Consider the following 18,629-nt stretch of genomic DNA (forward strand, 5'->3'; position numbering starts at 1 on the left):
TAGTGCACACCGTCCATTTCTCTCCTGAATTGATCTTTGGATGCGGCATACAGCATCTTTGCCCGGATTCGGGAATTCGAAGGAGACCGGAGAGGAGAAAACGAAACAATGTAAGAAGTATCGTCCCATTTACGGTTATGGCACAAGCTACATAGTATGAAATCATCATAATCAAGCAGTGTTTGTCTCAACTATTCAACTATTTGAGACAAATATCGGTTACATGACTCTATTATACAGGCAAAAGCTCGACGACTCATTGGCATTATTGACATAGTCGGAAAGAATAGCGCCCTCGAAGTTGAATATTTAAGGACTCCAAAAATAACTGATTAATAAAAAATTAAGGAATTAGAATAAGTACAAGGCCTAGGTATTTTTATTCTTATTAGTTTGGCTATCAAATGGATTTTCTTGAGAAATTGATCCAAAGATGCTAAGGCTAGGAAATGCTTAGATCTACTTCTTTATTACGCTGCACTTCTGTGTAGGTTTGTTTGTTTCTTTCATTATTTAATTGTTTGATATGGCACTTTGGTCTTGTAATGCTAAAATAAATCATATAAATTTATATTGCATATATATATATATATATATTAAAAAAAACTGCTGAGCTAAAATTGTCAATTTATGCAATACTTTCCTACCAAAGAGAAGGTAATGCTTCTATTACAATATCATGTTTTTCCTTTTTCTCTTAGAAGGTTAGGCAGGAGAAGTATTGCAGCTAACAATGACAGAATTCAAATGGAAGTAGCAAAACAAGCTACCAACCAAAGATTATACCTCATCAGTTAATAAGAAAGCAGCAATCCATTCAATAAAGGAATTGAAATACTTCTTGGAATTGAAATATCAGATTGAAAACCCTAAAAACGCGACGCCTAAATCTAAAACCTCACGAAGTCCAATCTTCTACAAGGAGCAATGCGACTCGCTCAACCAACAAATGTGAGACGGAGATTTCCGATGAAAACAGCTGAAATAACTAAATGAAGACTCATTGATACTAAATAAAAGCATCTGTTAACTAGAAAAGAAAAATCATATTCAAAATTATCGATTTAATTAAACTGGTTTAAGATGGGAAGGAGTTTTTCATCCTGCAAACAGAATTGAATAGCAAATGTGGGCAATAGAAGAGAAAAACAACATTGAGATACGTGTTTCAATAATCTGGTTTCAAGGATGTTACAGAGTGATTATAAGAGAAGAAAAAAAACATGGTATGTGCATTATCACATGAATTTCAGTATGCAATGATGCCATTAGTTTTTTTTTTTCTTCCCTGGTATTAAGTCTCAACCAATGAATTTGATGATAAGTCTCATGAACCACTTTCTTTCACTTGTTTTTCCTCATCGTCCAGAAGGAGGTGAAGTACCGATTCTGCATTGTTGGGAAAAAAAGAGAATAGAAGTAAGATTCCGGTTCTAGTTGATATAATCCTATTACTATTGATGTCAGCACAGCAGCTAAACTTGAGGAATAAATGATTAACAATCAACTTTGACATGGGCAAGGCAGGTAATACCAAAATGATTACCCTCCCGTTCAGAATATGAAAATTTAAAGTGATCTTTCTTAATAGTTTTAAGTTTTTGGAGTAAATGATTAAAAAATCATGTTTAAGACTTTGCATGTTCTGAGAAAGAAGCAGAAGATGAACTAAATGGATTGTGTGCTTTAGCTGATAATTTAAGTCCATGAATCTTGAACAATGAAATCCAGAAAAAATAATAAATTATTTAAAAATTAGGCTCATACGTTCAATCAAAACCTAGTTCACAATCTGGTCAGGCCAAAGTTACAAGCCAAACTAATTGATCTAGACTTCCATCTTTTTTATGTTAATTTTGAAGTATAACTGATCCAGTTAAACTGCTTGGACCTATAAAACCTATGAGCTGGTTCAATAACACTTAAATTGAGTAATCGGATCACAGAACACTGGCTTCATTTGATTTTAAAGAGAAGCTGATAAAGAAAGAAAAAGATTACAAGCTTACTTGCATCATTGAGAGAGGATTTGCAGTGTATGTTGTCTCTATTATTTTCTCCTTCTGCAAATATGGAAGAACAGTATATCATAAGAATAACTGAAATAAGGCAAACTCTATAACAACAGTTGTGTATACCTCCATGACAAATCCATAATGAAAAGCAACCTTCTTCACATCTTCCAAACTAAGTTCAATGGACATCTCCTGAATGAGATTTATAGCAGCTTTAAGCAAGGGGAAGGTTTCGATGGGAAACTTAAGATATGATCTTAAGGAAATAAGGAAATAGAGCACATACATCCTCAGGTGCATATGAGTCTGCAAAATGATAAAGGAGAGGGCCCAAATTTATCCATACCTGTAAATTTAAAAAGGCACACCTTCAATTTGCGCAAAAGAAACCAATGTTGGAGTATTTATTGGGAAAACCATTCATGGAGATAAACAATCAAGGCAAACCAAATAATAGACAATTCATTCCATAAGAGAAAGACATACCCCTCCAGTTTTCAGAATCTTTGATATAGTTTCAACGTATTCAACAATGTTATGTGCTGTGTCAATGAAAAAACAAGTCACAACAGCATCCCATGAACCTGCATGAAACCACGGACAATAAAGTAAGAATGTGCACAAACTGTGGTCAATCGTAATAACACAGTACTTCAAACAAGGCTGTCAACTAAGTGATAGTTGATAGTCCAAAACCTTTAAGCTTTTTCCAACTTTAAATAACGTCTCTGACTTCACAAGAGAAGCAAAAAAATACAAGCTTAGCAGCTGCTTCAAGTTCTTTAGCAAAAGAAAACAGTTTGAACCTACCAATCAATACTCTATCATTGACAAGGCTGCATTAGTCTCATGCCTAGTGACCTCTTTAATCGTCAAATTTGATGTTTAAAAGGGCTTGAATCCTTCAACAGATCAGTAAAATTCACTTTTGTATGAGTGCTACCATGATTAGACTTTTCATGTTCCTCAATTTTTAATTAATATCCTTCAATAATCAATGTTTGACTCAAACATAATAATGCCTGAATCTACAACGCTTTTTATGAATTTCCAACCTTCATCCGACTCTTCATGTTCCTAAAGTTTTCAGTATTTTCACAAAAATTTGCATTATCTGCCTCACATTGGCCTTTGTTCATGCCGTATGAGATCTCGTGTTGCTTCTGCTTTTGTGCATGTGAAGCTTTCTACCTAGCCCTAGAAGTTTGCACTTGAATGCACAACATTTGCATTAGAGTCATCAAAGGGTGACGTAGGACTCTGTCCAGCAAAATTGCTGTGATGCCTCTTCTTTCAATTCAGCCAAACAGAGATTAATTCTATCTTGTTATGACAACTTCTAAATTGATCTAAAAGCTTTCTAGCGTATCCAAACAAGCACAAGTTTAACTAGATTAACTTGACATTGACTGCTGCAGATATGAGATCTTATATTTTCAGTTGCTGGATCACTGGAGGCTGCTGGATAGAGGTTAGTAGATTGGCTTACTCAGGTTAGGGGGCCCAAATAGTATGGAAGACATACTTACCGGGTCATGTGGTTACCTTTCGGATGCTAGCACAGAGGCATCTCCCCACCAGGGACAAACATGATTACTTGGAGAATCGATAGTGAACTTTCTATGGACAGGTACAGGAGACACCGGGGCATCTATTCTTTGGGTGCCCCCTATTGCTGGATTATGAAGAAGGATTAGAGATTGGCTGGCATATGACACCGGAGATGTCCACCTATTGGAGAGCAATGAGTCTTTGATAGACACTACCGTGGGAGTAGGGTGTTGACAAAGGCTCATCATTTAGCCTTGTCATCTGTTATTTATTATGTATGGCAGACTAAAAACTCTAGTTTCTTTGGTGAGAGGTAGTTAGATATTGAGAGGATTTTCGAGAGTATGCAACTTCATGTATACCGGTCCTTGGGAGTTGACTCTAATCTAATACTTTGTCAGACATGAGCAACTCTTATGAACTGGCTCTTGTACTCTTGGTTCTTGTGATACAATTTCTTACTTATTCAAAAAAAAAAAAAAGATTAACTTGACATTGTGTTCACATATTATTTTTAAAGAAAACACTTGACACTATGTTGCAAAGAGCTGGCATTTTTTCCATGAAGTTGAAGATCATAATTAAGTTAAGAGTAGTATCACTGATAAAAATATAACTGTCTGGTATTTATTTACCCGTCCATGCTGTGTACCAGATGTTCAGAAGGGTGAATCAGCTTATGGTACACAGTATATATTCCTTCTAATCTTCCCTGACCATGAGGCAATGATGGACAAAGCAAGGGAAAGATGGAGAGATAAAATTGTAACAGTATATATTCCTTCTAATCTTCCCTGACCATGAGGCAATGATGGACAAAGCAAGGGAAAGATGGAGAGATAAAATTGTAAAAATGTTAAATTGTATTAGATAAAAACATCAAGTGCATTAGCTATATAATTTGATGTGGGAGAAGCAAAGAAAAAAGCTAGACAATCAAATCCAAATCCTCTTGAATTCTGCATTACTTGGCTCTAAGTGTTGATTGGTTGGCATGGTAGAAACATACTATTATGACTGCCAACCGCTATCGATGTAGTTGGAACACAAGTAAATCTCACTCATGCTGACACAATTTTGTTGATATTAACTGAGACAGGGATTTCAATTGGTACAATCTAAAATAAATCAAGATACGATGATTCTCTTCCCATAAGTCCTCATTTGATCCTGTCACAGGGAGGAGATAAAACCTTATGAAAAAAGAGAGAAGAGGGGAGGTGGGAAACATTGTAGCACCAACAACAACAAGTAGAAAGAGGTACGGTATCAAAGTCAGAAAACCGAAATATATCTTTATTTTGTACTCTATTCCAATTCCAACTATACCAATCTAAATGCAACACCCAGTGTTTCACTCAACTCCCTTTATTTCATTGAGATATATTTATGTACATTTGGATCTTGGAAAATTATTGATGTGCGTAGATTATATATACTTTTATGCATGTTTTGACGCGCACATTCACGTACTTTATTTGCGCTTGATCTATGTACTTTTACACTTCTTATCATATTTTCAACATAATTATTTTTCTTTATCGGAGATCTACTCTGTGTGTTTTCTTGTTGACAGGATGCGTTTTTGGAGCGAAAACGGCATTGGTAGACGACTCGAAGAACAAATGAAGAAAAAGGATCCAACCGTGTGAAATCCACACGGCTATGCCACATGCCCAGAAGAACAGAGTTTCAGCTGTGTGGAATCCACACGGTCGTTTCACACAGCCGTGCCCCTTCTCCCGTGGCCAACCAGCACACGATCGTGCCAAAAGGCATGGTCGTGCCACTCGTCCATAGAGAAGGAAGCACACGGCCGTGCCAAGCAAAGCAGAGCCGGGGAAGCACGCGACCGTGTCAAGGTGGCACAGCCGTACCACTCAAACCGTGCCAAAGGGACATGGCCATGGTGGAGAAAACAAGGGGTTGTGTCGTGCTGAAAACAAGGCTGTGTTGAATCTGGACAAACTGCAGACTTATTTTGAAACAACTATAACTTCACGCTCAGTTAGAGCTACGGGCTATTCTTTATATCAAAATGTAGCTAACTTCAAGATCTACAACTTTGCACCGCCGTGCCTCCCAGCCGCGGCTTCATCGGGTCCTTCACCCATACTGCAGACTAAACTTTCAACCACCATAACTTTCGGCTCAGTTGGAGCCAGAGCTTGATCCAAATATACGAATGTAGATACTTTCAAGGGCTACAACTTTGGTTTAGGGTGAAACACGAGAAAACCAGGTTTAATGGGTGAAAAACCCGGTTTACCAAACTCTTGTAATCCTGGTTAATCAAGGCAGTTTGGAGGAGGTATAAAAGGATCAAGAACCTCATTCTTTGACTCATCTGGGGTTTGGGATTTCGTCCCTCTCCTTGGGGAAAGGTTCTCCCCTTAGGGGGAAACCCTAAAGCTTCCATCTACCTCCATTCCTTGACAATCTGTCCATCTCAGGAGCAAGAAGTCCAAGCTAGAAGATCAGCGACACACCAATAAGTATTCTCTTTTCTCTCAATCCATGTTTTGAGTTGTAAATGCTATAATTATTGTCTCTTGGTTGTTTCACCTTTGCTATGAAGTAGATTCTCTCGATCTAGGATATAGAAAGTAACTATGATGTGATGTATGAACTATGTATTTGGACATTTTCTTATTTAATGAAGTGTTTCTGTCATGTTCTATGTATGTTGTGTCTTCTATGAGTTTGATGAAATGTGTGAATATGTAAACATGTAGATGCCTGTGGGGGGAATACCCTAGATCATATGATCGAGGGGCCTAGTGACAAGGGTATCCCGTTTTCGGACATCTAAGGCATTGCCTTGAAAGGGAGGAGAAGCATCTAATTAGGTTTAATGAGTTATCTCTAATCATATATTAATAAGTGTTCTGTGTAATCAAGTGATTGTGTGACCGGGGGCTCTAGTGACAAGGGTATCCCTTCCGGACTCACTAAGTTATCTCTTCTACTTAGTGGCATCGAACACCAATCGGGGTAGCACTCCGACATAATGACCGTGGGGTAGTGTCGGTATTTAGTTAGACTTCGTACATGTGCATAAGGATGGAAGTAAGAAGATGAATAATGCATAGGGACATTAACTAGCAACATAGTGAAACCGAAATCCTATAATCGCTTTCTAAACCATTTCTCACATCCTCTTAAGCTCAACCCCTCTCAAGATCAATTCTCTCTCTTCTCTCTCTTTCTCTTAACCTTCTCTCCCTTTCTTCAATTACTCTCGTTAATTCGCAAGCGCCAAAGTCAACTTTCGACCGTCTAGATAACTTACTTTGCGACATCTCTAGTGTTTAATCAGTCCTCATGGGATTGATATCTTTTATTACTTGACGACACCTGAATACTTACGAGCTTCACATCAAGTTTTATGGAATGCATAGATCAAGCGCAAATAAAATATGTAAATATGCGTCAAAACATATATAAAAATATATATAATCTACACACATCAACTATGTAGTTGATCTTACTTTGATGTTATGGAAATCCATGGTCCTATCCAATGCACAACATTCTTTTAGGTACTAGCAAGGTATAATGCTTAGTTGAGATGAAAGTTATATCTTATAAGCTGCTACTATAAAATTTTAATTTAATTGACAGTTGATTATTATAGGTTTATATTCAAGGAAAACAAACTAAGTGGAATGAATTATGGGATTAAAACTCATTTGGCATACTTCAAAGCATGCCAAAGCGTGTCAAGAGGCTCTACGACATGGTTTTGAAACCATACCATTCCCATCAAAGACTGCAACTCCAACGTGAAATGATACTATAAAGCTTGCTTATGAGTTATGTTTTTGTTTTCATAATGGATAGATTAGGCCAGTCCAAATGGAGCAGATTAGTACGGATTACAATGGACATAGGAAAAATTGTCATACCAAGAGAAACACTCATCTAATCAAGCCTAGGATAATCATAAAAGAACTAATAGTAATGATGCTGGTCTAAAACTGTCACCCTAACAGAGAACATTTGAACAACAGCCACCAATATGAAATATCTTTTATATCTAGTTATTTCATATACTAGTTGACCCGCCTGATTTTCTCAGCGAAACATGATATTTGTTCTAAGTGGCACTATCTAGTTATTTTATATGCCACTTTACCTGCCTGGTTTCCTCAGTAAAGCATGATATTTGTCCAAGGTGGCACTGTGTATAACAGGAAGTCAAACAAAAATACACACACGCACAGACAAGACACACACATATATATATTATTTACATTAGCAACCAATTTTTGATTCTAAAGAAAAAATTAAATTCAAGGATAGAAGGAAGCTAAAGATCCTAATGTGAGGTAAAAACTGAATAGCATAAATGGCAATAGATTGAAATGTCCTTTATATTTTATCTATTAAATGTGCCTGGCAACCTGCAGCAATTTTGAGTTTATACTAGGAATAAAATCCAACTTTACCTTCTTGACTTTCATCATTATAGACCTCAACAAAGTCACCAGCACACATAGAAAAGCCCTCAGTAATTCCTGCACTGTTTGAATGAGACAAAAAAATTTAGGGGACAAAGATAACAAATAAATTTATAAGTCAGACCACTTAGCCCAACAAATTTGAAATTGTTGGAAGACTTGAATACATTTGACAAATTAAAACTTTCACTCAAATAGTTAAATCAAGAATTACGTAACGTGTTCACAATTTCCCAATGTAATGCACATTTGAACGTTTGTAAAGATAAATGACAAATCAACAAGAACCATCATGTTAAATGTAGGGATGCAAATGAGTCAAACCGCTCCTGAGCTGCTCACGAGCGGCTCGGTCAAAACTCGACTCAAACTTGACGTTAACCGAGCTTGAGCCGGCTTGATTAGAAATCGAGTTGAGCTCAAACCTAATTATTATACGGGCTTGGTGGCTTGTCGAGCCAAACGAGCCAATAATAATATATATTTTTATAATATATAATATATTAATTATTTATTTAAAATAATAAAAAAATTTGTGCTTGAGCTCGAGCCCATAATTAAATATCGAGCTGCGAGCTCGAGTCGAGCCAGTATAAATTAAGTCAAGCCGAGCTCGAGCCAACCTAAAGCTTGTAGCCAAGACTAATCACCACAAAGCAACTCATGAAAATAAAGTCAAAGAGAAGCAAACTCGTAATGTGACTAAGATTATCAGACAATTTTATCAATATAAATCATCAAATAACATAATTGATGATTTATTAATGTTTCCTAACCCAAAAAGAATCTGAAAGTGCTTATTGACATCAATAGTCTGCAGTAAAATATATGATAATAAGATACAAATAGGGATGTAAACGAGTCGAACCGAGCCGAACAGTATTAAGCTCGAGCTTGGCTCGTTTAAGTTATATTCAGGCTCGAGCTCGGCTTGTTTTGGAATTACTAAACTCGCGAACAATTCGAGCTCGGCTCGTTATTAGCTCGATTATCATAGTTAACGATCCTAACTCGTAATTTTTGGACTCGTTTTAGAGCTCATTTTTGGGCTCGTTTTAAGGCTCGTTTTATAAGCTTGCTAAGCGAGCTCGAAAACTTATTTGAATAAATATTCAACAAACCTAACAACTAAAATAATATAAACTCAACACATTATTGAACATCCCAAACTACTACATTAAACTTCCAAACTCAACACACCATTGAACATGCTCGCGAGCCCTTTAATCGAGCCGAGCTCAAGCCTGAGTTCACGAGCATATAAACGTGTTCTCGAGCCCTTTAAACGAGCCGAGCTCGAGTTCGAGTTCATGAGCTTATAAACGAACATGTTCTCGAGCCCTTTAAACGAGCCAAGCTCAAGCCCTTTAAATGAGTTGGGCTCGAGCCCTTTAAACGAGCCGAGCTCGAGCCCGAGCTCGCGAGCCTATAAACGAATGTTCGTGAGCTCACGAGCCGAATATCCTTAAGCTTGAGCTCGGCTCGATAAAATTGTCGAGCTCGAAATCGAGCTCGAGCTCGGCTCGATCAACTAAACAAATGAACTCGAACGAGCTTTTTACCGAATCAAGTTCTGAATAGCTCGCGAACCATTTGGTTCATTTACATCCCTAGATACAAACCTACAACTTCAACAAAATCAATATATGTTCAGATAGTCCAAAAGACGGAGGAAGTAACTGTATCTAACTTACTAGTATTGTATAATTGACCATTACACTGGATTGAGAAATATGAATTTAATACAAGTAAATACCTTGATGGATGAATATCTGGAAATGAAACAGCACGAAGTTGGTCTTTATCAAAAAGGGAATTGCAGTTGCTATGGATCCATGGATAAATTGTCCATTCCCCAGCCATTTGAGTACTGAATAAGTACAATTAATTGTCAATGGATGGACTTGTAAGAGAAAGATTTTTTTTAAAAAAAACAAATGATTCCTTACAAAATGAACATAAGAGACCAGAGATGAAAGCAATTTAGATGGTTAACATACTAGTTAAGGATAAAATTAGAACATATCATCATGTAGTATGAAAATTCATTCCCTTGGCTTATAAAACCTGTTCAATGAAGGGAAAAAATGGTCACCGTCAGAATATATAATATAGTAATAAGAGTAATTCAGAAAAATTTATACCAAGGCAAGAGATCTCCAAAGCTAGTCTACCAAGTCCAGCACCAGGGACTAAACAAGTAGGAGGCCTGCAAAAAAAATATATTACAAAATTATCTTAACTGTTGAAATATTAAGTAAGAATAAGAATGTGATATACATGCATGGAAAATTTTCAAGAAAAACACTTGCCAATTAGAGATAATCCAAAGATGTAAAGCTATTGTTTGCAATCCATTATATGAATCTTATCCTGCTACTGAACTCAAGGTCTCCAAAATAGAGAACCAAGAGAGAACTTAGTAAAAGTATGAATATTTGCTTCTTTTTCTATCACCTAAGCTATATTATTTTCATTTCATTCAAAATATTCTCTATTCAAACACAAGATAGTAATTCACAAAACATATATTGCCTCATGACTATGTAGGTATTAGTTTCGTAAAACAAATTAGAAAATAGTTCAATAAAATTACAAACAATTTTCTCACACCATCAGCCAACATTTTAAGTAGTTATAGTTTATGAATCAACAGCAAAATCATGAGTTCACTGACTAAATATAGACTCATTCACCACCAGTTCAAGAGCAAAATACAATATAATTTCTAGGATTTTTAGAATTAAAGCTAAATACTTCAGTGCAGACCAATAATCAATTCTTTATATATAACTTTTTCAGCTAATCTTCCAATATCAAGTATAAATTGTGAATTTTGACTCACCCAATTTAGTTGAGAATGACAAACATGAGATCAAGTTAACAATAGAAAATGGGGAAATTACCTTTCTTTGCAACGATCTGGAAATTGGTGATTAAGCTCATCAAGTATAGGTTTGTAACATTGGTCACGTTCATTTTGACCCTGTTTAAGGAAAACAAATGTAATCTCAGTTACAAAGATTCATATTCAATATATATATTGACAAAAGAGAGGATCATATTTCTCCGAAGTTTAACAAGTACCTCAGGTGCCCAATCTCTCACAATGTTTCTAATGATGCATCTTACCTGCCATGAGAATGAAAAGGAGTGCAATGTCATGTAATTATTAGCTTGCAAGAGTTTATTCTAGAAATCTACAACATATGAAAACAAATTAAGTGAAATGAAGTTTAAAACTTTATTAAATTCAGAATCTAGAAAATAAACAATGCAGCTATAATCAATCGTACTATCTTACATTGCTACTACAAATACAATAGTACTCTCATAAGATGAAAAAGGAAAAACAATAGTGGCCCAAATCAGCAGATATCAATACAGACTCGTCTGAGTTGCATTGTCATTGGCAAATACCAATCCCATATTTCTTGATAAATCAGTCATCTCATATAGATGATTGATGGTCAAGTTTAAAAGAAGTAGAAATTTGAACAAATTTCTTAGAAATGAATTAACTCCACTAGAAAATAGATTAAATTAAATGAAAATTTGTCAAATCATGAATGAAAAGGATGGAATACGTTGAAATTTTATCAAAGTAAATTGCTTTTAAGAAACTCAACCAATCCAATCAATTTTTTGTCGACCTAGCTTGAATATCAATGAAGGATATAGGAAAAGGAGAAATCCCTGTTGTTCTCGCGAATTCTAACTTAAATCCCTCACTTTCTCTCTAAGTTTGTTGTAACTTGTAATATATAAGAAATAGCCTTGTTGTTGCATGTAATCTACACCTATGTAGATCAAGCACCTCCTCCATCTCTTATTCAGTTTAGTGTTGATCAATGTAGTTCCTCCCTAGAAGGAGGCTTGACCACACTCGTGTTGTCATCTCGAGAAATCAAGTAGGAGATGTAAAATCAAACCCCTAGCACTCTCTACAATTGTTTTCGAAGACTACATTTCAGCATGTCTAGTCCAGGCCTGTCAGTTTATATTGGCTGATAGAATGAGATATTTCAGCCATGCCAATGAAATGGCATGACAGTCAAACTGTTAATACAATTCACAATTAAAACATTTACCAATATAATTCATGATACAAAACCACAAATTGACAATATGGATACTATACTTTGAAAAATTCCATGAAAATAGTTAATTATTATATATCACAAAGAACCACAAACTTCAAGATATATTGGTATACACCATGAAATGCTAAATGAATAAAGACACCCAACATAAATGCACTCTTGTTAGCATACAAGGTAAAGTAAAGATAAAACAGAAGTTGTACTGCTAGTAAATGGAATGTGTCAACAAAATTTTCTTGTAAAAATGACATTACTAGAGCACATGAAAAACTATACCATCTAGCAAATAAAACCAACCTTGTCAACATCAACAAGAGGAACATGTAACCGGGTCAATGGATCCATCCAATCATGTGCATGAGGAGTTTCCTGCAACATATTTACAAGTAAAACAAGTTTTCTTCAAGGCTCACCCTCTAAAAACTATTCTAAGAATGTGATAAAGAGGGATAATGAATTATAAAGAAACAACCAGACAATGCAAAGGCTTATCAGAACACCAACAATACTATCTATGAGAAAATCCTTGAATGGAACATCCAATTGTTTATTAATAATGACACACCCACTAGAATGAGATAGAATTACACAAATTATAAATAATAAAATAATTATAAAATATCCACTATCCGTGCCCTATTTATTTTTTACCTATCAAAAAAATAAAAACAAAAGAGTGCAACTGCAACCAGGAAATGATCTTATATAGTAGAGCATGCTATGCATCAGACAAGCACAATCCATATGATATCGAAATTGAAAGAACAAAAATTAGTTATTTCAAGCAATCTTACTCTTCCATTAGCAGAAGAGTTGGAGCAACAAGCATCTGAACCAGCAACAATCTTCAAATCATCCATGCTGCCATTGCACAAACCTTTTGGGTGAACAGAACTTGAAAACTTTTCCACAGTGGACTCATCCATATGTATCTCCTGTTGTTATCTACAGAAGTCAAACTTCTAATGAAAAAAATGAAGTTTCCATTTTCAGAAACCATAAAGAATAGTAACTATTTTGAAGTTTAAAATATAGGACCTCTTCCTTAGTTGTCCTTTCAAAAGATTGATCAGTCAATTTATTTGTTTCAGAACTGGTTGGCTCAGAGTCAGAAGTGTTGCTTCCACTAATAGGAAGAGTTTGATCTGAGCAAATATTTCTTTCACTAGGCCATTTATCATTTTCAGAACAATGACTTTTAGGTAAATTCTCATCTTCACCAATATATATATCCTGGCTCATGTCAAGTGGTGGTTCAAAGGCCTGATGGAATCAAATTAATATAAGCAAACAAATTGTAGGAATTTAAATTCTTAAGGAAAATTAAATATCTAAGGCTCAATATTTACCTGAAGCATGCTCATTATAAAGTATGCATTGACAGATACACACCTGAAATTTTCAGAAACAAATGATGTCTATTTCATGTACAAGAGGAGAGACAATATAGCTAAAGAATCTTATAACAGAATGTTGAACTGATTATGATACAATGTATCTAGTAATTGACTTTCTCGTAAGCTACACATGTTTCTATGCTTTAGATTACAGTTTGCAGCGCCACATACAAACTGGAAAGTTAACGCAGTAAAAGGTCTATCATCTACTAACAAAACCTTGGTAATTGACTTGATGCATTAACATTCTTGCACCATTGAAAGATACTAATAAGAAAAATATATATATAACCCAGAAACTTGTTTGATCATAAATTTAGTTGAATTTCTTATACTGCAGAATTGTAGATCAGTTGGTCATAAGAATCTCCGGGAACAAGAACAATCCACATCAAACATGATAGTTCCAACTCATCATACAACAAAATCTAAGTACGGTCTCCGTTAAGGTCTACAAGGTGAGATTTTATAACACTCGAACAAGGGACATCATCCAACATTTCTTTTACTAAGTTGGCAAGAGTGCAGAGGTTAAATGATTGAATCCAAGCACTGAATGCAATATCAAACATGAATCAGTATATGTGGGAACAGATTGATATAAAATTTACCATGTTCCACACCACCAAACTCAGTACTGAAAGTACAGTATAATGTTTTCAGTATAGTATAATGTATAACCTTGATTTACAGAGCACAGACCAAGTTTGGAGCCAGCTCATGCCAAAGAATGATAAGTAGAAAGACAGATAAATTTCTTTATATTTGACCATAGCAAACAATGGGCTAATATGATCTCTGTATGCAAGTTGCCAAACCATGTCAATAAAGTTGCAATAAATTAGAGATGATTCATAAGTTTACAACCAATCAGATACAACAGCTGCAGTCAGTATGCCCACTCAATCGTACTAAAACACATGTGCCATACTAATGGACCCTTAGATTTGTTCAAAGGCTATGAATGACATAAAACTATTGACTTTTTTTTAGAAACGACCCAAAACCTTGGTTTCAATCAAATAGAAGTTTGAATTAAGATTTAATCATTTAAATAGAGGGAATTAATTACCGTCTAAGTTTCTGATACTTTGACGGAAGATGTGAGAGAAGTGCCTGCAGAAGCATTGGGATGGAGTTATACCTTCATTAAAAAGATAAAAATCATTCTCCTTCAAAAGTGTGTAATTTATGAATGCCAATAAACCTAGTTGAAAGATATCACTAAAAACTTAACCCAGAGAAAGCGAGCAATTTGAATATTTTCCTAAGCTGAAGAACTAAAAAAAATAGATTTAAACCAATATTTTTGTTTTTTACTTTATGCGAAGGTGGAAGCTTTCTGAAAGATCTTTCGTGTCTTCTGATATCCTCCTCAGAAGCATCCGGGTAACTGAAGCAAACAGAAAAAAAAAATCATGAAAATTAGAATATCCAATAAAAAAAATTTAATTGCATTAAACAGGAAAAGTAAAATCCAAAATAAAGAGAGTTTATGTTTAACCACCAGTTCAAACTCATATCAACCAATGGTGGTAAGGAGCAATAATCTCTTACAAACTGAAATGTTTATCAAACTCTCTTTTTCTGTTCATTCATTTTAATTTTCAAGGTATATTGTGCGGAACACCAGGACCTACGAAAATTCCAACGATGAATCACGGAAATCATCCGCTCTCCAAATGCAATAAGACGAGAGGAGGAAGGGGATTCGGAATACTTGAGATAGGCGCTGATGATACGGCGCAGGGATTTGATCTCCATGGCTTCTTCAAGTTTGGTGTAGCGCCGCTCACTGCCTGCCGATGCAGCTTCTGGCTCCGCTAACGCTTCTACTAGGGCTTCTCTAGGTCGCTTGTCCATACCTTCAACTTCTTCCTGTCGCTGCTTCATCCTTGTCGGCGAATCTACGCGAAACTGCGAATCGAATGGAAGCGCCGCGGTGGCGATCGTCACAAAAACCAAGGGAATTGGGTATCCTCGTCTCGGTGGCGTCGGGCACGTGCGTAACGCGTGCATAATAACCGGGCCATGAATGCTCTCCCGCCAACACTATTCGACCCGTTAACCCATTAGAGCATCCACATTGGTGGGTGTTATAATACCCACCATCTCATCAAAAAGTGTGGGACCCACATGCCACATATACATCATATTAACACATCCATTCTCTCCCAACGTCTAATTGATTTTTTAAATTTTTTTAATAGATTATATATATTGTAGAATAAGTTTATGGTGGGCCATAAAGATAATAAGTTTGTGGTGGGCCATAGGGATTTTTTTTATTTTTCTCAATGTTATTTCCTCTCTCTAAAATGCTTGTGGTGGGTCATAGGTATTAAAAAAATATAAAAAAAAGACATTGAACGCGTTCATGCCTTTGTGTGGGCCCAACCCAATTAATTCTTGCGCTACACTGGTTTTAACGTTCATTGAACGTTATAACAATCCATGAACGCACCAATGTAGGTGCTCTTATAATTAAATTTATTTACTAACTTAAATAAAATCTATTATAAAATTTATTTTTTAAATTTAATTTAATTTAATTTAAATATATATAATTTGTAAATTTTAAAATATCCTGTTATATATATATATATTTCAGTACAGATAGTAAACAGTAACAAAAGTAAACAGACAGTAGATAGTAAACAGTAAAAGTAACAAAAGTAAACAGATAGTAGATAGTAGATAGTATATAATAAACAATAAATAGTAAAAAGAAAATACAGTAGTAGTGAATTACAGAAATTATGTAGATCACCACAGTAATGTAATGTTTCAGGTAAATATAATGATGTTGTAATTTTTTTTTTTTTTTACTCTGCTTTCTTTTCTTGTTTGTTTTCCAGTGAGCCTCACCTGTTCAGGATCTCACCTTCAATCAGTGCCCCGGCTTATGCGTAAGACTTTGGGTCTATACCCTTCTTACTTAGCCAGCACAGGTCTTATATGATTTTGGTTATTCTTGATACAGTTACTGTTCACCTGTTGGTTACTAAGATAAGGACTGAGGAAAAGAACCAAGACAGAACTCAATTCATTATAAAACAAGCATAGATTTATGTAGTGGAGAAATTTTACAGGGGATTACACTCAGCAAACTAATAATTACATAGTTTTTACATACTGAGATCAAAATTTTTAAAAGACATTACATACAGAAATTGACATATTTTGCATACTTACAGGGAGAAAAGAAGGGTTTTGAAAGAGAGCTGGAAAGGGAGTTGCAAGAGCTTGAGGAGGTAAAGAGTGAGAGAAGGTTGTGCTTGGGGGGATGCCTTGGGAGGCAGAGGAAGATGGCCTTTTATAGGCAAGAGTGGAGAGATGTCTTCGGGAGGAAGGAAACATTTGCTTAGGAGGGAAGGAAAGCATCTTGGAAAGTAAGATAGGTGGAAGGAAGGTGTTGTTTAGGGTGAAAGGAAGGCATCTGCAAAAGAGACAGGTGGAAAGTAGTATTGGTTTTAGTGGAGACATTGGTGAGTGGTGACACTGTTGAGTAGTGGTGGCACTATTGAGTACGGTGGTTGTCATTCTTAGTTGTCCATCATATAGCTGTTGAGTAGTGGTGGCGTTGTTGAGTACGGTGGTTGTCATTCTTAGTTGTCCATTATATTATCAATGTTGTCTTCTCTGGTTGAGTCTAAAGATGGTGCTTGTGAGCTGGAAGCTTGATTTGGTGCTCTGTGTTTGGCTAAGGCAGCTCGATAGGCTCTAGCTGAAAGGGCAGAACTTGCTAACCTCTTATTACTCATTCTCTCTGTCTTCTTCTGGTAATGTTGAAACAGGGTAGTATGCTGTGTAGTAAAGTGAAAAGGGAAAAATCTGATACCCATATCTTTTGGCCAATAAATTTTTTCAGTGAATGATTCGCCAACCAGGAGAGAGGTATCAGGATCTTCAAGTCTGACCCAACCCCAATGCGTCTCTTGGACTGAAGCTCTCCAATGTTTGAGTTGGTCTGAAAAGGAGGGAGGAGCTTCCCAATCACAGTCTGGGTCTGTAGGATAGTCATGTAACTCGGCTTTGTAACCGCCAATTCATTTACATCAATTTTTACTAAATGTCGGGCTGGCTCTATCTTGAGATCCAGCCACTCTGGAGGAGTACTATCAAATGTGCATACTACAAACATTTCTTCTTCTTCCAAAGCAATAGAAATAACAGTACCAAGTTTCTTTGGGAAATCTTTAACTGAATCTGGATCATGAATCCATAATTTATGTAAAAGGTCGTAGTCAAGAAGAGTAAAAGGGGTAATTTGTCTCCCTTTGTAAGTCGTAGTAATGTAGGATTCATAATCCATGTTAGCTCTTCTGAAAGCATAGAGAAGCTGGCATTGACATCCATATTTATCTGATTCTATGCAAGGTGGTCCTTTCTTCTGGCATTTAAGTTTTGGGTTGAACTCAACTTCATATACAATAGTCATTCCTTCAGGAGGTGTTTTGTGAAAAGCTTTTAGGGCTTCACATAATTCTATAAACGTTTGTAAAGTAGATTTTTCAGCCAGACTGCGAACATAAGTATGAATATCCTCAGGAATAGTATTTGGGAAACCTGCCAGGCGTATCTCAGATGCTCTTTGTAAAGCTGTAGTCTTATTTTGTTCTTTAAGTTGAGCCAAAGTTAGGTACTCTGGTCTGATAGGAGTATTGGTGTGTTCTGTTAAAGGTTCTGCCAGGCTATTCTCAGGAGTATGTTGCACAACTTGAGCATAAGCAAAAGTATTTGTATCAGGGCTAGTAGCTTGTATTGGTGTTGTTTGCAGAGTTGTACTCGCAAAGAAATGTGGTCCTAGATGGGCTCTGGCTGCTGTAAAAGCCTCATCAAGTGAATAGTAGCCTTTACAGTATGGATGTTCTAGGTTTTGAATGGCTAAATTGGTTTCTTCCCATGTAGAGTATACCCCTGCCTGGGGTCCTGAAAAGACCACGTAATAGGAAAATTTCTTTCCTGCTAGTTTCTGGATAGTGGTAAGAAAGTAGTTGGAAAGAGCATTTATTACTGCGATTTTATGTCCAGAGCTTCCTGGAAGTGTAGGGATATGTCAAATATTGTCAATAAGACAATTTTGGATGTGGTCAAGTC

The 18,629-nt window shown here is 35.9% G+C and overlaps 1 protein-coding gene across 2 annotated transcripts; it reads right to left on the reverse strand.

Annotated features, from left to right (window-relative positions):
- Nucleotides 1–1,136: 1,136 nt before the first annotated feature.
- LOC122020320 (carnosine N-methyltransferase-like) lies at nt 1,137–15,563 on the reverse strand. 2 transcript variants are annotated; one of them, XM_042578201.1, is made up of 18 exons: nt 15,250–15,563; nt 14,850–14,922; nt 14,602–14,645; nt 13,482–13,524; nt 13,171–13,395; nt 12,927–13,067; nt 12,430–12,501; nt 11,117–11,161; nt 10,936–11,015; nt 10,174–10,238; nt 10,030–10,096; nt 9,786–9,899; nt 8,018–8,091; nt 2,502–2,599; nt 2,302–2,361; nt 2,139–2,207; nt 2,010–2,063; nt 1,137–1,389 (listed from the first exon to the last, which is right to left on the reverse strand). In XM_042578201.1, exons 1-18 carry the CDS (start codon nt 15,546–15,548, stop codon nt 1,345–1,347), a joined length of 1,668 nt encoding a protein of 555 aa, XP_042434135.1. In that variant the 5' UTR covers nt 15,549–15,563; the 3' UTR covers nt 1,137–1,344. The 2 variants fall into 2 exon arrangements, with proteins under 2 accessions (XP_042434135.1, XP_042434136.1); XM_042578202.1 differs by having other exon boundaries at nt 14,602–14,673; nt 15,250–15,390.
- Between the last annotated feature and the right edge of the window lie 3,066 nt (nt 15,564–18,629).

Source organism: Zingiber officinale, chromosome 9A (assembly GCF_018446385.1).
Source record: "Zingiber officinale cultivar Zhangliang chromosome 9A, Zo_v1.1, whole genome shotgun sequence".
NCBI lineage: Eukaryota > Viridiplantae > Streptophyta > Magnoliopsida > Zingiberales > Zingiberaceae > Zingiber > Zingiber officinale.